Source organism: Telopea speciosissima, chromosome 3 (genome assembly GCF_018873765.1).
Source record: "Telopea speciosissima isolate NSW1024214 ecotype Mountain lineage chromosome 3, Tspe_v1, whole genome shotgun sequence".
Taxonomy (NCBI): Eukaryota; Viridiplantae; Streptophyta; class Magnoliopsida; order Proteales; family Proteaceae; genus Telopea; species Telopea speciosissima.
Window position 1 is genome coordinate 8,897,069 of NC_057918.1, and position 21,546 is coordinate 8,918,614.

Sequence of the window (21,546 nt, forward strand, 5' to 3'; positions counted from 1 at the left end):
TACAGAATTCAGAAAAGACGATTTGGGCGACTCTGATCCGTTGAAACCTTGAAATTTCAAATTCATTATGGGGTAGGTACAAGCAAGGTTCGAGATCTCGCCGAGATCTCGCCGAGTTTCTCGGTTTTGGGCAAAACCAGTCGAGTTCCTAGTCGGTACAAAAACTACAATTTCTCGACCGAGATCTCGCCGAGATCTCGGTGATATCTCGAAGAGTGAAAATCATGGTTTTTAGTACAAAAAACCAATATCTCGCAGAGATCTCGGCGAGATCTCGGCGAGATCTCGGTTGGGCCCAAAGATGCTAGTTAGTTGTATTTAGCCCAATTTTCACCCAAAAACCATTTCCAACATAAGAGAGAGCAGGAACAGAAGTTCTTAGGCTCTAAACCAGGGAAAAACCTCTCCTTCAAATTTCTTCTTCTTTCTTTCGATTGTTGGATGGAATGCACTGTTTGGAGTTAGATTGAAGTGCCAAAGTGAAGATTAAGTGCCAATTTGGAGCATCATCACCTATTTGCAAGATTTCAAAGGTCACATGGGAATTATATGTGGATCGATATAGGGATGAATTTCTTGTTCAATCTCATTTTATGTAACAAATTAAGTGAACATTGATGTAATGTACATTTTATTTGAATGTTTTGATTGATGTGTGCTAATTAGAATGTTTTGATTCTAATTTGCTATGTTTTACTAAATTATATATAGATTATGTTGTTTTAGACTTTTAGTACGACTGTCGCTTACCAACCTATGGTCCAAAGTGAAACTCATATTTGGACTTGTTTTTTGGCAAATCTGGGCATGCCATTGTGTTTAAATGGCCTGAAATAGGCTGGATACCAAGTTTCAGACCCAAAATATGTGTACAACCCACCGAGTTGGGGGTCCGAGTCCAAAAAAAAAAAATTGCACCAACTCGCCGAGATCTCGGCGAGATCTCGGCTCGACTCGGTTTCTGGCCTAGCCGAGATGCCACCGAGACCCGAGTTCTCGAACCTTGGGTACAAGTACTATCGAGCTTTGAACAGTTGGGACGAGAAATCTGAGGGATATTTATGTAATCTCCATGACAGATTTACACTTTCAATCGAAGACAAGAAAAGATGGAGAAGATCTTGTCATTAACAGGCGGGTTTAAACGTTGCAAGGAGAAGAGGTAGGTAGATGAAGAGTTTAAAACTTTGAAGAATTTCAAAAGATGCAAAAGATCTTCCCATTAACCAATGAATCTCATCGTTGATTGACCGAACTTTAAGCATCTGATAGCCCACAAAACACCACTTCATTTCCCAACGGAAGAACGTACATGAGAGAGTCAATTACATTTTAAGTTTGTTTTCCATAAAAACTCCTCATTTCCTTGTAAAAGGCAACAATAGGACAGGTGGTTGGCTCTCACATGTATGTTAATCTGTCGGTACGTAGGGATGATCCATTCTCATTGATTCTTCCCAAAAGCTTAAACCATTAGATGGTCCAATTCTACATAAAGGAAAAGAAAACTCACACGGTCGTGCAGCGTACAGCATCCCCTACACCCAGACATAGGGGTGCGCACTGCACCCCTCCACTCCTATATCTGAGCGCAGGGGGCGCCGTGCTCTGCACTACACAACCGGGTGGCATTCTTTCTCTCATAAAAGACACATCCAAGTCCAACTATCCAAGATCTCAAATAACCAATCAAGGATTATTCTTCGATAACTCCCAACATCTTAGTAAGAATCTTTTTTATCCACAATGATTAGAATTGGCCTTTTGGAACACTAGACTCATCATCATTAATTTCTGCCCGTATTTTTTTTTTCTTTTTCGGTTGAATTAATTTATGCCCATATGGGTGTCAAATTTCAGCTTTAATCAACCAAAGTTGACCGGTTCATCTTGGATTAAATCAAACCGAATCTTTATCATGACCGACTTTGGTCGGGCTTTAAATACATCATTAAATAACTTTTGAGAATAAAGAAAAGGGCAAAAAGTATTCTTTTTGTTTGGGTAGAAAAAAGTACCTTGGTTATATAGGAAAAAACTAGGCATGTTATTCGGGCTGTCCAGCCATGTGTCTGCCTCTCTCTCCCTTCCTAGTGAATGACCTATGTCCCATGTGTCCTCTACACACATATTCACCCAATCATATATGAACCCGAAACTCGATCAACTGCACTGAAACCGATCATCACCTTATCAGGCCGGATTCATTATGGTCCAATTGAGATCAAAATCAATTCAACCAAATTGAAACTGATTGAACCAACCGATTGACACCGGACCCCTACTAGAAGATCATGAATAAGAGAGTCATGGCAATGATGCTTTTGTGACTGATGACCCACGAATGGTTTGCTTTTTATTATTTCTTTATTCTTTAAGAAAAAAAAATTGAAAATAAAAAGAGCCCATTTTCAAGGAGGATATTACCCCTTAAAATATTATAAAAATTAAAAAAGAAAGAGCATTCATATTATACTTTATGAACAAAGCACAATTGTGAAAATATCGTATCTCTTTTATGCCTTAATATATTAGGAAGATGAAGATGGAATTGTTTTTATTCTAGTTGGCAAACCAAATGCCATTAATCGAAAACTTAAACAAATAGATCATCAACACTGTCAATTCTATTTTTCTAAGACTTTTTAAATCATATTCCTTCCAGGTTTAAATGCAATGGGGTGGCATTACCTTCTTTCTTCTACTTTTTTTTTTTTTATTTTATTTTAAAAAGGAGTGGTTATTTCCATGCCTCTTGAATCTTGTCCAGTTGCAGATGGACTGGAGATTCTGTTTTAGTGGACAAGAGATTTTTCGAATAAATACAAAGAATGCCAAGTCATGGGAAGAACGGAAGCTAGTTCAGCTTCTGCAGAACCAACTCATCTGCTTCTATTAAGGCACTAATTAAGCAGTATAAATGGAATACCAAACATAGGATTATAAAAAGGGATGAATCTGATATCTGACATGAGAGCATGATAAAACGATGCTATTTGTCTACGTTTAACTACTCTTATTTTTATTATAAAAAATGCCCTTATTTTATATCTCGATCTACCTGTTATTAACTTATTATGTTAAAAAATTAGTATTTTCTTTGTTCCTTTTTTTCTTCACACACAAATAGGAGGCGGGGTGGAAAGTTATCACCTCAATTTGCCAGCTCGTCAATTTTCTCAATTCCCACTAATAGAGGGAGATGGATCCCACCCAGGCAATGTGTTCGGGCGAGGGGTAGGATGATCATTTTCATCCCATATTAGATGGAATAAGAAAATTAACGGACAGGTAGGGTGAGGTTCATTCTACATTTCTACTTGATTATGTCATAAAAATGGAATATTTTTGTTTTTTTCAATATTCACACACACGTATAAGGAATATTGTTTTACACACACATATAAGGGGGTTCTTGATCACCAACCCATATAACCATATTGGTATGTTTCAAATTACACTTAGATGATGATATCTGTCATTTTTTCTTTCTATAAATGTTTCTTTCATACTCATGTAATTGTAGCAAGTGGGATAAATGTCATCACCTAATTGTACGGTGAAGCGTATAGATAACCTAGTCTCGACTTCTTGGACAGTCCATTGCTTGAATTAGATTATCTTTTCTTTTTTTTCTTTTTTTTTTAAAGATTCAATTAGCTCACTTGGATAAGGATTAAGGGATCCACTTATTGAGCTTCACATGCTTCCCTAGATTTTTTTTTAAAAATCTAGCCGTCCATATGATTAAAGTAAAACTAATCTTTGAAAAGTATGTAGCCAATTATAATCAATATAACAACTGGGGTGATGAAATACTTTAGGGAGAAAGAACAAGATCCTTTGCTCAAATAGAAAAACGCAAAAATTTACCTTCCTCCCCTGAGATAAAAAAATTTCATATATGTTGATGCTCATGCGTACACTCTCATTGACTCCTTGCTGGTGCAAGAACTAGGCGAACAGGCAGTAATCTCTTGCTCAACATTTTATTAGTTGATAGAGATTATTGTTTGTGAGTAATTACCATGATCAAAACTTGGTGGGAGATATAGAAGAATTACGAGAATGGAGAAGGGGCTTAGAGTGCTATCGGAAGTTAGATCAGATGATCAAGGTTACTAATTTATTTGCAAATGCTTCAAGGATAACTAACCAAATTGACTGGGTAAAAGCACATATTAATTTGAGTTACGTGGATTGATGATGTGACAATTCTAACAATTACAAGGAGAGAACATGATCTTAGTTAGCCATATATCAAATTTTAGACTCTAAATTCAATAAAAAAAAAAAACCTCCCATGTATATCCATACATTCTTAATTTTATGCCATTTTTGTATGTTCATGCATCATCTCATGGTCCTTATATTTTCAACGATTTATTTTGCCATTTGGAGTATTTTGTTAAACCAAAACCTGGCAAATAGACATGGGACCTTAGGGTCAACGAATCCACATATTTTTGAGTTGTTTTGATGAAGTTACCAAAAAGCCCATTTTGAAAAGTTTACTCAAAATATTATTGCTTATGATAAGAGGATGTTGACTGATTGTGTCGCCCCTGCATAGTAGCTCATGGAAGTGCACATAGAGGCTATTAGTTATAAAATATAATGTATTTAAAAAAAAAGCGAGAGAGTTAGACATGTAGTTAGTTTTCAATAAATCAACGAAATACACCAATCATAAGATTGAACATAGAACAAGGGAGTCTTTTCCGAAAAAGAAGAAAAGATAATGACACATGCTGGGCACCCTAGCCGCGGTGTGCCCAACCTTTTCCCTTCAAAAAAAATATCAATATCAATAGTAGTGGAAATTGCCATTTTTTTCTATAAGACCAACTAAAACCCCACAATAGCTCAAGCTTTCGTTTTCTCCCCGAGCTCACCGCTGCACAAACCCGTTCTCTACACCGAAACCCTATTTCTAAAACTAACATGCATGAATCTCAACTTTTTTAAGGGGATGATTCTCTTTTATCAGTCAAACAAATAGAATAAAAACACATGGTTGGGATTATGAATTCCCAGGCTTTTTTTTTAATTTTTATTTAAAGGGTGGGTATATTATCTAGATAAGCCAATAAGTCTATAACTGACCCCAACGAGTTCATTATCCTAATTAACATGAAATAAGTGGCAATTATGTCTTGCTCGACTTCTTTTGGCTGAAACCAGGTGCGTTAAACAAGTGGCAAATTAATATAACCTGATATATTGCCAATTGCCCTCAAACTAATTTTTACTTTAATTTTTAAGGCAAATGCGTTTGTGGCTGAATTTGTCCAAATGGTTTTCTGGAATCTGGACAAGAACAGTTAATTTTGCCAAGCCAAGAGATGATTTGAAAATTTTGACAATTGGATATACCTTGGTTGTTATTGGTGAAGCCTGATGTCAGTTTTAATCTAGAAAGTGTTGTGGTGTTCATTCGGCAGGCCGTTTCGTCTTCGAAACGCTCGTAAATGGCCTAAAAGTGCAGACACTAACGCTTTAGACTATGACCCTTGAAGAGCTCGTCGAGAGCTTCAATTTGATATGTATTTTGCTCGATGTTGATTCGGACCAAACCAAATGGGTTTCTAGGGGCAGTTTTGTACTTTCGTGGGTTAAGGTTTTCCTATATATTATAATTATCTCTTTAAGATATGTGAGGGAGGATTTGTATTCGATTCACAGAAATAGTGGATTCGTATTATCGCTTGACCGTGGATGTAGTATTACTTCTTGGGGGTGAACCATGTAAAAATCTTATCTTGTGTGTGTGATTTCTTTTTCCATTTGTATTTCTTCTACAAAATCACCATTCTGCTGTATTGTTTTTTCCAACACAGGTCTATGTGCAATCTGCACACAAACACAACCCCTCCCCCTCTTGAAATGACCACCATGCTTCCTACAAAACAAAAAAAATCGCCTCCCCCCCCCCCCCTCTAAATGCCCGTGTCCCCACATTGGCCTCCATGCTGGTGTAGTTGCCACGCAACTGGGTTACTAGGCCTTCTTATTCGTATTGGATACACAGTGATACTCTTAAATTGGTCATATTTACTGTTTTCTCCCCTGTATTTTGCCCTAATTACAACCATATCCCAGTGATACTTGAAAGGAAGAAAGTTTAATTAGCGCAAAGTGCAAGGGAGAAGACACTAAATTTCTCTAAAAATTTAAAACTTAAATTCAATCATTTATTCCTCCTTGTAACAGCCTCCCCTCCCAAGTCCATGCACTCCCTTGGTAGCCTTTTAATGATTTATTTTACCACCTCACAAGCTCTATTGAATCAAAAACTGAATTCGCAATCAAATGATATTGAAATTTACTTGTATACAAAATTTTAACCCTATCCAATATCACCTCGTGACAAAAAGTATGTACTTGTCTAGAAAACCATCTAGATGAGCTTATCCAAAAAAGAAAATTACCTATTTGCCCGATACCAGCGATATTATGCCAATACAGATTAATCTATACTGCCAATCCAATATCAGTCAATACCTAAAACCATGGGCAGTTTCGACTTTGGTAAATGGGTGTTGGAATATGTATTCATAACCCAAGAGTCCAATCACATACTCACTTCACCCGTGGAAAAGGAATTTTTCCTTCTCGACTGGCCAAGGAACACTTCACCTATTATCATCATCTACAGCTTGCCACAGCACAGAACCTCCTTTCTTTCACACAGTTGTAAGTTGACCTAATTTGAGTAACATTAGTAAAATGAACACAAATAACAGAAAACAAACCATTGGACCTTCTGGTAACAGACATGCTTTAGAAGATTCCAGTCCTACCTGGTTATACAAGGGTTTCAGAAAGCTTTCCTTCTATTGTCAAAAAAAAAAAAAAAAAAGATTTCAGAAAGCACCGTAATCAAAGTTCACAAGGACATCTCTTCACCTGTCGCTCCATATCAAACAGTCCTTGTTTACCAACATTCCTGAACTTATTCAGTATAAAAAATCCACAATGATCATTGAAGCAACCCAGTTAAAAAAATCCACAATGACCATTGAAGCAACCCTTTTTTGAACCCTCCCATACTACCGGGTATCATTTCAACCAACTGGATCCACAAGGCTCATTACTTATTCAGACAACATGAAACGAAAAAAACACATGTAACCTCATAGGAGCTAGTGATCTAAAGTAGATGAACAGAACACAAAATGTATGTTCACAGATATACAATGTCCATCATGCTCCCTCACTTGTAGCCCGTGCCTGTTTCCGAGCTTCTTCCCGCATGACTGCTTTGACATAGATCTCATAGCAGCAGCCTGAAATTGACAAGCAACATAACAGCCACCTCTGAGAGCTTGCAGTTGTAACAAGCAAAAGAAATTGCAATTCAAAGACTTGTACCAACAACTACATTACATTATAGCAGTTCAATCATCAATGACATGCTTTGGCCATTCTATAAAGAGTTCATCCCCTTTTCAATTTTTATCGTTGATCACTTGAACAAGTAAATTACTCATCACACAACTCATGTCTGTGTACCTACATATACATAAGTGAAGGCTTAAAGCATACCAGCAACAACAACAATTGTGAGCACATCCCCCATTCTTTTGACTCGCCACACACTCTTCTTATATGACTTGAACCGCTTCAAAGCAGGATCTTCTTCTAAGAGCTGCCACAAAAGAAAATGACAGTCCAACATGACGTCCATGAGAACCTAGTTAACTAGGATGTCAATGACAGTTCCATTTCAATTTTGCTAGAAGAAAGAAGAGAATGCAGTTTTAAAGGTCGATTGGATTCTGTGAGAGAGAGAGAAGAGGAGGAGTAAAACAAATCCAACAGATTAAAATTAGAATTAACAGCGGCATAGTTCGAGAACTCGCCGAGTTTCTCGGTTTTTGGAAAAGCCGAGACAAGACTGCCTACGAGTCTCAAAAGTGCAATATCTCGGCGAGATCTCAGTGAGTGCCGAGATCTCGGATCTCGGTTGGATCTCAATTTCGACCCATTATTTTAACCCACCTACCACTTAAATACCTTACCTAATTGGACAAAACACGACATATCTCAGCGAGATCTCGGATCTCGGGTTGACCCAAAGTTGAAGCTTCGAGTTGAAAAAAAAAAAATGCACCAACTCGGCGAGATCTCGACTCGTCTCGGTTTTTCCAAGAGTTGAATTGGTACCGAGACCCGAGTTTTAGTACCTTGAACAGCGGCAGAGACATCATTTCACATAAGCCCCCAGGCCCAGGGAAGTAATTAACAGGGAAAAGACAGTTGTGGCATAAAACCATTTCTGGAAACATACAGTATCAGTATTTTTTTTTTTTTGGGGGGGGGGGGGGGTGTGGGTGGGATAGATAGCATTTAGTATGAGCATTAAGAACCATCTTATCTTTTAAATGTTACATATCAATTAGGAAAAGTCTGGGTACACCACCACTCCACCAGGGTGGCCAGACTATCTCTCTCTCTCCCACCCCTTGGAAAGGACCACCTTGCCCCTCCTCATGCCACCTGCCTATTGGTCCTTGCCGCCAGCATGCCTGGTGCAGGCGTCATGCCCACCCTTCACCCTATCAATTACTACCAAGTATTTTAGAGCTTAACATAAAGGAGAACAATATTTCTGTTGCCACTTACCAGACCAAAATAAAAATGAGAAGGATTGCAATTTCTTGACTGGGAAGCAACAAAAAAAATATCAGAAGAAATGACAGACAATGCTAGCATTAATTCCATATTTAAAAGCTAAAGAGAGCCTCGGTCACAATAACTGTTAACGAAAAATTATGCAGCAACTCAGCTGCATCAATCCAGCATCCACCCACTACAGAGTCACCACTCCACTGTTTCTACAGTTGAATATTTTGCATCAGATCAGCACCTCACTCCACCAGCCACTTGCACAGCAACTTCAGCTTAATACCATTTGATACCTTATCACCGGTTCCCAGGCATGTAATAGTGCAACAAGCCATAAGAGAAGCCTATTGACCATAAGCCGGAAAAAAAAAAACCATGGCCATGCTGCAAGTTATCTGATTATGAGTTGAATCTTGGCCACAGCACTCATTGAGCCTACAGTGCAACTACAGCTGGGGTCACATTTTGAGAGACATGTAATGCTTATGCTGAACAACACAACCCAATCTCTTATATTGGTATTGGGGAGACCTCAGAAAGTCTTAACCAACTCATAAGTCCAGCAAGCATACCTGATTGCAGATTTGCAAAAATGGTGACAATAAAATTGTTGCATTTAAAGTTTACATGGTTTCATCAAGATGTGAGAGAATTTGAATGATACAATTCTCATTTTTGCTTGTTTCTCCAGTTTCATATGAGATATAGTTCTTCAAGCCCAACCCAATTTGAAAACGCAAACTAGAGTAGACTCCATTTGGGCATAGGATGATGCTCAAACTGGGTTGGTCAATTGTGTTAAGGAATGACCATCCAATCCCTATAATTTGGGTTAGGGCCCTCCACCCAAGCCAACCTACTGTCGTTGGTTGCTTGCACACCCAGTTGAACCACTTACTCCTTCATCGAGGTCCTGCCAACTCTCTAGCAGTATTGATCCACAGAGGCCCTAAATGGAGTTTATCAACTTCATAAGTGATAAGACTTTGAGGATCATAATACTAATAATCTCACTGAGGTGCATATGACTGTTTCTTCCCGCAATAAATGAGGAAACGCCAGAAACTAAACCAGGGGTAACTATATCAACAGTTAGAGAATTATTTCGAACAAAATCTCATATTTAGTCGCATCAATTCTACAAGCGGCCTAGTGGTAAGACTACAGGAAACCAAACTGAGAGAATTGACAATGAATTATTTCATTCATGAGTGAGAGCACAAATCGATCAAGTAGCTACAGCATGTAGCACAAATTTTAAAAAGCGGTCTCACAATTAACATGCTAGATGAGTTTGGGACATTTATCGAGGTACGGTCTCTAGTCCAATAACAAGGAGATCATATAAAAGTTCCACAGTCTTTCCATAGGGTTAGACTTGGTGAAGAAGTTCCGTTCTACCATACTCAGCTTCTAGGGCTTTCTATATCACCATCACCTTCATGCAACTAATTACAATAAATAACTAGACCATAACATATGGAAACCCTACCAGGTAATGAAAAAAAATATCTCAAAATCAGAGAGAAAAAGATCTAGATGAATCGGTGGTCAAAACAATAAGAATAGGGGGGAAAAAATATAAGAAATACTAACAGCTTTCTCCCGAACACCTGGTTTGATGTGGAGTCGACGGCGTGAAAGAACAAAAGGATCTTCCGGTTTCTGCTGCAAGTCAACCAAATAAAATAAATACAGCAGACAGACCACGAAAAGAATCCAGACAAGTGCAAAGCGATGGAAAGGAGAACTTTCGGGGGAGAGGAGGGGTGCGGCGGTGGAAGATGATCTATTGAACGATAAAAGAGAAAAACCACTTACCTGAGAATGAGACTGAGAGCGAGAAAACGCGGTGGCTTTGTTTAGTAAGAAGGCCATTCCTGCGGAATCAGAGCTGCGAGAGCCGAGGCGTTGATGGCCGAAAGCAAATGTGCACCACCACCTGGGTGAATTAACACGCACACTATACAATTACGCACATTGGAAGGTTTAAAAACGGAATCGGGTGTCGAATCGGTGCGATCCAACTGATTCCAGGTTTCCAGGCCATTTTAGTCTAGAATTGGAGTCGGCCCTTGCCGGCCAAAATAATAATGAAAATGAAATTGAATCGGTTTATCCTTCCTTGATTTTTGTAAACAAAATCACACTGAATTGCCTGATCCGGATCGAACTGCTAGGAATTGGGATCGTTGTCAGTCGATTCCGAATTTTGTTTGGTAAACAGTCGATTTCAATTCACAAATTTTTAAACTGTGGCACATAGAATATAAAATAATTTTTTTAATAGTTCTTTATAATTAAAATTTAAAAAAAAAGTCCTGTGTCACTATGCCTAATGAAGTACAATGTTTCACTATTTACCAATTGATAATATATAAATTAATCCATGTGATAGAAGATCTCATAACATATTTTTCAATGGTCAAATTTTAATTCAAAATAAGTAAGTAATGTAGTTTAAATTTTGAAGTTCAAACTCTATTTAAAATTTTACTAAAAAATCATCAAAATGCCATCAAATGAAATGAATATAAAGTACAGATGGCATCTTTGCAAATTTAACTACTTCATTTACTCATTTAGGTTGAAATGATATTAATGAGATGTTTATCTTGTTCTCACTCAAATGATGTACTCATGTACTGCCATGTGGCATATAGTGAAACGTTATATTGCACTATGCATAATCCACATGCGTCCATGCACCTTTATAGTAATTAATCAGTCCAGAATCCAAACCGATCATTTTTCTAGTTTAGTGGAGTGTGGCTCAGATTCTCGTACAGGAACGATCCTTGGGACCTGGCAGACCTGAGCACTACCCACATCGAATCTAGAGGGGGTAGTGGATTCCATATGGGTGGTGCTCATGTCCCAAGGACGGACCTGAGCTGGACTCGGTTTAGTAGACAAGTTGGGCCATGGAAAGAGCATGGTCCGACCGTCCCACCAGACGAAGAAATAAGGACCACAAATTTCTTGTGAATTTTTGTGCCGCGCAGGCGGGGCCACGCTTAACGGCTCAAGTGCACAAAACCAAAACGAATATTTGAAGTTTCAGAAGAGCTCCTTCGTACATTCTTCATTCGTGTTTTTAACGAAAAACTGAAAACCATGGCGATGCGAGTCGCTGCCTTCGTTGGACGAGAAGGAATCGTCTCTCTGTCTTCACTTCCTCGAAATCTCAATGTCAGAATCAGAAGCCCTGTCTCTGCTGCTGCCTTTGCTGATCACAGAATTCCATATCTTCGTACCAGACCTGGTAATGGTAATAATTTGCCCGCTTTTTTCTCATTTGCCGTGCTTTTTTTTTCCCCCTCCCCCTTCTGTACATCTTCTTCTGCGAAATCTATTCACAGATTATTGTGGACGTGACTAAGAAGAATATGCTTTTGTTCTCTTTTTCATTACTTGCTTACCATGTTGTTTAACTGAATTCGTATTTCCATCCATTACTTGATGTTTTCTTAAACTTAATTTTATTATTGGCTTCCCGCTGAACTGATCAAATTCTACTCAATTTTTCATATTTTTTCGTCTCCCTCCTCAAGCCACATTGCCTGATATGTGAACATTTTCGTCTCTCAGAGGTTAGGTACCTAGTTCGCGCCATACAGGAGGCTGCGGTGGATCAGAAGGTTACAAATAGTGAAAATGACCAATCATCTCAACCATGGAAGATTAAAATGCTTTATGATGGAGATTGCCCACTTTGTATGCGCGAGGTATCTCCTCTCTGACGGTTTCCTCTGCTTTTATTGAAAAAAATAGAAAATTCAACATTTATTCAAATACTTCTCTCTTTTGTGTGGCTTATTTTAAAATTTTTAGCATTTGATGTTAGGTGATTTTATGAAATGAGGTGAAGAATTTGTTGAATAACAAATCGTTTCTTCCACTCTTTATTCGGTATTATTAGGTCAACATGCTTAAAGAGAGGAACAAGCTGTATCAAGCAATTAAATTTGTTGATATAGGTTCTGATGAATACTCTCCAGAGGACAATCAAGGCCTCGACTACAGAACGGTATGCCAACAAGGGAAAACAGACTAGCAAGGACTTATTCTACTCAAGATGATAAGAACACTATTTTAAGTTGTTCTAATACTGCTATGTATCATTGCTGAGTTTTTGCTCTTTTGTCTTTGGTTCAGGCTATGGGCAGAATCCATGCTATCCTGTCTGATGGAACTGTTGTCACAGATGTAGAAGTATGGACCTCCATAAACCTTCTTGTTTGATTCCTTTTTATCTTTTGCTCTCCTCCAAAACTTTCTTGTTTGACTCCTTTTTATCTTTTGTTTTAAGTTATCATGTCCAAATTTTGCCTGTCCAATTCCTCCTCCCCTCCCCCACCAACCCAATTTGTATGTTCCTACCAAATGTATTGTCACATTATCAATCGACGTCTCATTCTGTATATTGTCAGGAAATGCTGCACATACTAGAAAGCTCCTCACATTTCAACATTCTTGTCTTAAACTGTTTTTTAAAGATAAGAAAGGGCTCATCACATTCTTTTTGTTTTTTTTTTTTTTTTTGGGGGGGGGGGGTGGTTTGGACTAAATTCTAGGGTGACCAAACGATTTCAAGATACGACACTTGTAAATGATACTGTAATGCTGTGAACTAGTAAAAGAACTCCCTGAAAACAGATGTCTTTGATGTTATTGGATGTAATGGAGACTGCAATGCTGCCTCGATGGTCAAATTACAGCTAAAAAAACAGATGATTTTGATATCATTGGATGTCAAAAACAATTTTAATGCAGCCTACTATGATTCTAATCCGGATTCCACCCCTGTTCAAACTTTGGGGTATCAGTGTTTGATTGATGGTCAAATTAAATTTTTTTTTTTAAACCATTCCATCTTGTATAAACCCTAACCTGATAACCCCTCGTTTCCATCTTTCATAAAGAAAAAGAAAAGAATAATATGGATTTTGATGATTATTGCATGGTAATTCTATATCTGTCTCACACAATTTAAGATATTTCTCTGTTCACATGGCTAAAATTTATATTTATTCAGGATTAAATATAGAATTTTTTTTAAAAAAAATTTGGGAACATCATTCATGATCAAATTAGACGTTACTCCTTAGTTGTGAAAACAACATTGAAAGATCCAGTTGTATTCTTTTCTCTATAACTTGCACTTCAATTTTTTTAGGCATTCAGAAGACTCTATGAAGAAGTTGGCCTGGGATGGATTTATGCCATTACGAAATACAAGCCTGTAAGTCCTTTTGTTTTCTTTAAGGACATGAAATTAGTTTCATGGATCTATCATCCTCTTTAGTTATTTGTCCATAACTTGTGGTTAATAAGGAAGTGGAACTATTTACAGATTGCAATTATGGCTGACGTAATATATGGTGTTTGGGCAAAGTATCGCCTGCAAATTACAGGTTAGTCCGTATTTGCGTAGCTTAGTTGTCCAAGAAACAATGCTTTTCTTGTAATTGTAATATCTTGGTATATTTTGCCAGATCATTTTTTTTTTTTTTTGGGGTGACATAAGCTGAAGTTCCATCACATGTATATAAATTAAACAATATATCACCAAGAGACAACATTACACATGGAAAATTGTGAGAATAAAAGAACGTCAATCATTGAACATAAGCAATCTAATTTCAACCAAAAAAAAAAAAAAAGAGAACCTAAGCAATCTAATCTAATATTTCTCTCTATATGAGCACAAGTATTGCAGCGGACCTGATCATTTAATTTCAACCTAAAACAACTCCAATGACCAAATATTACAGAGTTTAGGGTCATCATGCTCGACTTTTACACCAGAGAAGACAACTTTAGTGTGTGACTGATGTTCATGCATGGTATGACAGTTGCATTTGATATTTCAACCAGCTTTCTAGACGCTCATATTCTTCAATTGACTGCAGAAAGAGATCATATCCGTAACTTAATTGTGCCAGTTGGGCATCATAGAAGCTTCACTCATTATACATACAAAAGTATATGCTTCATTTATGAGAAGCTCGACAAGCTTCCTTTTTCTTCTTTTCCCTCCTCAAGTTGGTGTATCGTCTGGAATACTCTCTCTATTTCTAGCAGAAAACGATCTGAAGAGCAAAGAGACAAAAAGAATGAGTCAGATTTTAAGTATTATAACAAAAAAAAGCACTTTTTTAAAGAAAGAACTAGCATGTCAAAACACAACCTTGTCTTTTAGCAACTTAACAGGGAGGGGACCCACCACTATTGGTTTGGGTTGCTCAGTGAGAGAGGGGTCCTGATATACCAAAAATGAAAAAAGATAATGTAAAAAAGAACATATGTTGTAACTCTCTAGGAGTAAGTAAGAAAGACTTATTTCAGCTAACCATTGTTGACGAGAACCACTTGATGGGCAGCTCAACCTGACAAAGCAAGATTCTTCTGTCCAGCAGGACCACCCTGGTTTAATTTTCAGATTTGCAGCAGTTTGCTTGTCCATCTTGTTAAACTTGCATTAGCAATCACAGATGCATGTTCTTACTGAGAGATATTAAATCACTGGAACCAGGTCCTCACATTGTCAGGACAATCTTATCTAACCTTATGACCGCACATTTTTTGGATTTAATCCTCCTCAGGTGCTTGTCTTCCATGGCAGTTTAATAAGAAGTGAGCTGATTATTACTCTTCAAAAATTACATTGTCCGTAGGACATGCCAAGCTATTTTTCTGTTCATTTTGACTGTTTGATTACTATCACTCTTCCATTTTCTCATGCATTCTAATGAGTTCTCATATCCATAAGCTGCTTGATTTCAGGTCGGCCTTCATTAGAAGTTATTTTGGAGGAACGAAAGAAAAGTATGGTATGCATACTGCAACTACCTGAATATTATTATGATAAATTGTTTAATAAAAAATTGAAATGGTTGCTTGAACTGCATTGTAAATATGTTTAATTGGTAAGTATCAAAGTTCAGGATGTATCATATATTAAGTGGACCTCTAGTAATAAAATTACCCATTTTTGAATTTGGATTTTAATAGCTGTCTTTACTCTGTTAACCCCTCTCCCCTTCCCTCAACCCCAAAAAAAACTTTGCTCAAGATATTTAAATTTTCAATCTGGTTTATGAAGGTTGAACGATGTAAGAGGTGAGTAATTTTCTCTTTGGAACTTCTAAGATGATCACCATCAAATCTATCAAAAATAAAAAGAAAGATGATAGCAATCGATACTATTGACTAGTAATCCAAATGTATACTATCTTTATTTTCCCCGTCTGAGTAAATCACCTCTTTGTGCTTAAAACTTAATTATTTAAAAGAATGTAATAAAAATAGAAGGATAAAACTTTCTCGGCTAAGGTTGTTTTCTTTTGGGTTTCACTACAGGGTGAAACATGCAACGATAGCAAGACATGTAAGATGTGAGCTCTCTTAATAGTACTATAAAACTCTCAAGGATGACATGCTTTTTAAGGGACCTGGCACGCGTGCTGCTTTGTTGGAGGACTCAAGTAACTTAATGCCAGTGAGTTTCAGTTATGCATCCCAAAGTATCTACATGTACAATTCTGCTTATTTTTCTTTTTGGGGATTTCATATCAGTGCATTCTAGTGATCAATTTTTCTGAGGCCCCTTAAAAAGAATACCTTTTCTGGATATATCAGGAGGGTCATTGGGTGATCTCATAACGATAGTTGAAGCGTTGCCGTAATTGAGTTCTGTAGTTCTTCCACAATAACGTCTACATACTGTATTAAGTTAATGAATTCCTTCCTGTAGTAAAGATGGTGACTTAATAAATACAGATGGAATTGTTAGTTCTCATTTGGCTTGCAATAATTTTATTGTATCAAGTGTCACGATTTGAATGGCTCATTGTAAGGTAGGAAGTACTCCCATCTTTGTTTTCCTCTTCCAGACTTTTAGGTCCCAGAGAGTTGTGAATTTGCTATTGTACAATAGTTGGTTGTTGATACTGTAGGCTATGGCAGGAGTGATTAGAAATTATTGCATTGACCTTGATTCTTGCTCAAAATATTGAATTAAAAATAGAATTATTTTCCCAGCTGGCAACTTTTGTTATCTGCATACTGAACTGTAAAATCCATATGTAAATAGTTTTCAAAGAACAGTGATTGCATGAAAATTTTTTCAAGCCTGAACAAAACTGCTTGGTGCTTCTAACCACTGAAGGCTGATGACTGGGAGACCATGCAAAATTGCAATATAATCTTTGTTGGTGGAGAGGAGTAGATGCAAACAGTGAACATTACATGCCAGGGGATGCAAACAAATAGGATGTTTCATTCTGTTATCATTTGGAGATCTTTTTGTTAGCTACAATGAGTATTATATATGAGCTACTCCTCCCTTTGTACATTCTCAAGTATCCTAGTTGCAATTTATGATATGTCTCTTGGCCATTTTAGACCTCTATCCTTACAAAGTGATATTTTCCTGCTGGCCCCCGCATGGTGCATCATATCTGCAAATGCAAATATCAGAATGAAACCAATAGAAGGAGTAAGTTTCTTAAGACAGTGAAGTTAAGGAATTCACAAAGCGTAGTACAAATAACCTGTCTCTCAAGCTCCTGGTCCAGCTCTTCTTTCCACTTCCTTTACCTCTTAGAACAGCTCACTCTGATCAAACACGTGCAGATGTCAAGTAAGAGAACAAAAATCTTAAAAACATATTAGGAGAAGATATTCTAATCATAGATGAAACATACTATTACAATATAAGGGACTGTTGGGTGCTTGCTGAGGCTCTAGAAACCCTCTCCACAGGGATTTCTCTCGAAATACTGTCTGCACTGTTGCTTCTTTGCATATGCATTCTGCAACTGACAAAACTTTATGGTTTTGCAATGCCTGTTGGGTGTTGACAATCCACTTGCTAGTTGCTACCATGCTGGGTACTGACCTTCTGACAGGCGTCTCTGAATCATTTCTAGCATCTTCCCCATGTTTGGCTTCAACCATGGAGGTATATGTGCCAGAGTTCAACATGTTGTGGGACTCTGCAAATAAAAGTGTCTGCCGCTTCTTCAAATCCCGAGCCTGACGTGATATTAACGATACATGGTTCTCATTTAAGTTGCGAAAAATAGGTTTACAGGTACTCATTTAGATCATAGTAGTAGTACAAGTATCATGTTGAACTCATCACTCTTTTAACAAAATAGGGGAAAAAAAGGATCTCACTTAATGAAGGAGAATGCTTACTTTCTCGTCCAGAAATGGACTCAGAAACTTCATTCAAAAGATCGGATCGAACAGTCTGAATATTTTGATTCAACCAGAATCCATAGATCCTGATGCCAATTAACTCCTGAGACCTTTTTTGTTTTTTGGGAATTAGCCGTGGATGAAAACAAATCTTTTTTTTTTTTGTTGACATTTTCTATTTTGTCACTAAAAGTCCTGAAAATCAATGTAATTTACCTCTTATAGCTAAGATCTACAAAAATTTGATTCAAAACTCTGAAAACCAAAGATCTTTTGAAATTTATGTTTCTTTCCCATTCCATTTTCCAGAATTCTGGTCGATTCCAACCAATTTTGGATTGGATTGGAATGGACGAGGCCTATCCAACCTTGCTGCCTAAGGGAACACAAAGAAAATCTACTTGAAAGAACATGAATTTGAATAACGGATCAAGGCAGCCTTAGGTAACTGGTCCTCAGGATGGAATGGTTCAGGTTAATTTGGGGTTCAGCTAAGCAAGTATTTAGTTCACGGTTCCGGTGCCAGTGAGACCATCATACCAATACAGATACTAACACTCGTAGGATCAAAACATTGTTTTTTCAACAAAAAAAAAATGGATGTCTATATTGTATGGACGGATCTGTATCAGTCAATGGGTATTATTGGTCATGACTAATCCAATATTGATACCTGAAACCATGCAACTAACTTACCTGATCAATGTACCAGTCGTGTAAGCAACTGTTTGCGTTCACTGTTCAGGCAGGGAAGAAGACAGAAGAAAAAAATTCGAACACCAAATATGTAAACACACGGAAATCATTAGAAAGGTCATAGGGTGAAACCCCATCAATGATTTATGATATGAGAACTGATTCTATCATTCTATATGTTTGTTTTCCAGTGATGAGCTAGTGGGGCCGCAGGCAAGTTACATTCATGTTATGTTACATCCCTACTAAGTACTCAATCTCTAAAATATAAGCACACTAAGTACAGGCTTAATATCACAACTTACAGGAGACACTAAAGGAAACAAACACAATGTAAGCATCAGTCAATTAGACTTAACATTCAATAATCTCTCCACAAATTCATCAATTTTCTTGTCAGAACTCCCACCTTCATTAATTGCTTCCTTTGCTAACTCTCTCCATTTAATGGCATTCCTCTTAATCACTAGGCTTCTCTCTCCTTCCATTACTTCCCTTATACATGTCTTAAGTTCTTCCCTTCTCACTATACCCTTATCATCAGATTTAGCTCTAACTCCTACCCCCCACACATCCTCCACACACTTGGCATTCGTTGGCTGATCCGACCACTGTGGCACTCCCACCATTGGCACGCGTAGGCTTAACCCTTCCAATGTGGAATTCCAGCCACAATGTGTTACAAAGCAACCCACAGCCTGGTGGGATAAAACCTCAAGTTGGTCACACCAGTTCACAATTAGTCCAATTTCCTGTATGGATTTCACAAACCCATCTGGCAATTTTCCTTGCTCCAACTCCTTCACAACCCACAGGAAATGCTGATCACTCTCTCTTAATCCCCATGCCACTTCTTCCATCTGCTCTGCTATGACTCCTGCCATGCTTCCAAAAGACACATACACTACTGAATTGGGTGCTCTCCTCCCCAACCATTTCATGTACTCGTCACTGTTTGGCTTCCAGAGACTGCCTCCATACCCTGTATCTTCTTTGATCCGTTTGTCTATGTAAGCTGATGGTACCATTGGCCCTAACATCGTCACTGGCCAGAGTCCTGTCATGGCTTTGGCCACCTGGTTTGGTAAGCATCAAGAGACACAAAATTCAGTTTTGAGAAGATGAGCAAGTGATGTAAAAGCATTTGATAAGTAAACTCACCTCACTTTCCAACTCTTCAAATGTGTTACCGAATGCCCAGTCATTTTTGTCCAAGTTTGTAAGTTGATCAAAGATAGCAGACAAATAAGCTGGATAAGATGTCGGTGCTGCAAGGAAGCTCGGAAGCTCAGAAGACCCAAGTGGAGGAAGGCCAGGAATTGACACTGGCACTGCTCCTGTTAGGTCAGGCAAAGCCATGAGCCCACGGTGGACACGCCAGTATATAGAGCAAACTGAGGCCGAGTTAGTGAAGAATGAAGCTCCAAAAATGCCTCTTTCTCTGGCCACATCAAGTGCCCATGGTAGGAACGAGTCATATACAATGCAGCCAACAGGAGAACCCATCTCTTGGAGCTTCAATACGAGTTCCCCTAGAGTCCTAGAACCAACTGTTCTGAATGACTCAACGTAGGCTTCAGCACTGGGAGCTTGCGTGAAGCCACCATCATCAAAGCCATCGGAGATTGTCTCAACTCCCACACCTTGGGCACAAATGGACCTGGCAGCGTAATGGGTAGTGACTAGAGTTGCCTTTACTCCTTTAGACAGTAAGCGTTTGGCGAATTGGAGTAGAGGATTTATATGGCCTTGGCTAGGATATGTGAGCACTAGAACATGACATCTTTTCTCTCTTTCTTCCTTCTCCATCCCCCATTTTTCTCTCTCGAAAGCCTTGGTACTTCCATTTATAGAGTTCTGGATAAATCAGTAATGGAAGAGATTGAACGATTGTTACAAATACCTATCACTGAGAATGGTAGTTGGCCCCTTCTGGGTAACCTTTCTGGTAGATTGAAATGTACGTGTATTTTTTAACATAGCGGTCTATCTGGTCCGTCAGAGGGGCATCTTTTCACTAGAATAACCTAAACTGGTTGAAATTTAGGTTGGGAAGAAAACCCAGAAGGATAAACCAACTAGCACCGTTCAGATACACGAACAAATCCACTCCTATTTCCATCATCGCTATCTACAATTTGATGCATTGAACCGGTCGCGTTCATGTCACAACCATTCGAGACTTTTTGGCCTTTTGGAAAAACCCGCTGAGGGTTTGAAAAATCAGGTCGGGTAAGGGTTTCAGTGCACAATGTCGAAATTGATCACTGCAGATACAGACACTGATACCGATACAGATCATCGATCACCACAGATACCAATATGGATCAAACTGTTATCGAAATCCAATCAACTGAAAATTTAAAAAGCACCACCTTTTTTCGTTCAATACCGTAGATTCATATCGGTTAGGTATCGGTATCAGTCACTTTGGCTGATCCAATATCGATACCTAAAACTATGGATCAGATCGAATTGGGTAGTCCAGGATCAATCTGGATCCCAATTACTGTTTTTTAAACCGTGAACCCGACTTCCTCCCTCCCACCCTTTTCTTTGATTGCCTGAAAGTCGTCCTGATTGGATCTCCCAGAACATGGATGATCATCGATTGTCTGGATGTCGTAGTTCTGTATCATCTGATATTCATGTTTTTTCTTTGGGGAAGGAAATTATCAGAGCTTGATGGCTTTTCTCTCTCACCAAACAGTTCTGATTCCTATGTTTATTGGCACAAAAAGGAAAAGAATCACATTTACCACCAGCAAAAAGCATTTGCTGTTCAACACTACTAGCTCTTTGTTCTCGCTGCTATTGCCCCCCAGCCTGTATAGGTTAAATTCCGATCAGCTTTGTATCTTTATTGTTACGATTTTGCACTGAAATAAACATCTTCAGTTGTGAAAGGATCATAAACCATCAGCTTTTTCACCGATGATTGCGGCAGAAACAGGATCTTCCGGTTGTTATTAGGAAAGATGCATAAATATCCACTGAAGGCCACACAGA

The 21,546-nt window shown here is 38.2% G+C and overlaps 3 protein-coding genes across 4 annotated transcripts; 1 reads left to right on the forward strand and 2 right to left on the reverse strand.

Moving 5' to 3' along the window:
• Positions 1-7,065: 7,065 nt before the first annotated feature.
• On the reverse strand, positions 7,066-10,576 carry LOC122653472 (succinate dehydrogenase subunit 7B, mitochondrial-like). The gene is made up of 4 exons (XM_043847314.1): positions 10,453-10,576; positions 10,228-10,296; positions 7,549-7,651; positions 7,066-7,289 (listed from the first exon to the last, which is right to left on the reverse strand). The coding sequence occupies exons 1-4, from the start codon at positions 10,507-10,509 to the stop codon at positions 7,207-7,209; spliced, it is 312 nt and encodes a 103-aa protein (XP_043703249.1). The 5' UTR covers positions 10,510-10,576; the 3' UTR covers positions 7,066-7,206.
• Positions 10,577-11,658: 1,082 nt separating this feature from the next.
• LOC122653568 (uncharacterized protein At5g50100, chloroplastic) lies at positions 11,659-16,245 on the forward strand. Of its 2 annotated transcripts, none has more exons than XM_043847438.1 (8): positions 11,659-11,896; positions 12,223-12,359; positions 12,554-12,661; positions 12,790-12,846; positions 13,811-13,876; positions 13,988-14,048; positions 15,421-15,563; positions 15,997-16,245. In XM_043847438.1, exons 1-7 carry the CDS (start codon positions 11,749-11,751, stop codon positions 15,558-15,560), a joined length of 717 nt encoding a protein of 238 aa, XP_043703373.1. In that variant the 5' UTR covers positions 11,659-11,748; the 3' UTR covers positions 15,561-15,563; positions 15,997-16,245. The 2 variants fall into 2 exon arrangements, with proteins under 2 accessions (XP_043703373.1, XP_043703374.1); XM_043847439.1 differs by having other exon boundaries at positions 11,662-11,902; positions 15,421-15,467.
• Positions 16,246-18,819: 2,574 nt separating this feature from the next.
• LOC122653737 (UDP-glycosyltransferase 74B1-like) lies at positions 18,820-20,377 on the reverse strand. Its single transcript, XM_043847676.1, has 2 exons — positions 19,699-20,377; positions 18,820-19,613 (listed from the first exon to the last, which is right to left on the reverse strand). The coding sequence occupies exons 1-2, from the start codon at positions 20,344-20,346 to the stop codon at positions 18,882-18,884; spliced, it is 1,380 nt and encodes a 459-aa protein (XP_043703611.1). The 5' UTR covers positions 20,347-20,377; the 3' UTR covers positions 18,820-18,881.
• Positions 20,378-21,546: the final 1,169 nt, after the last annotated feature.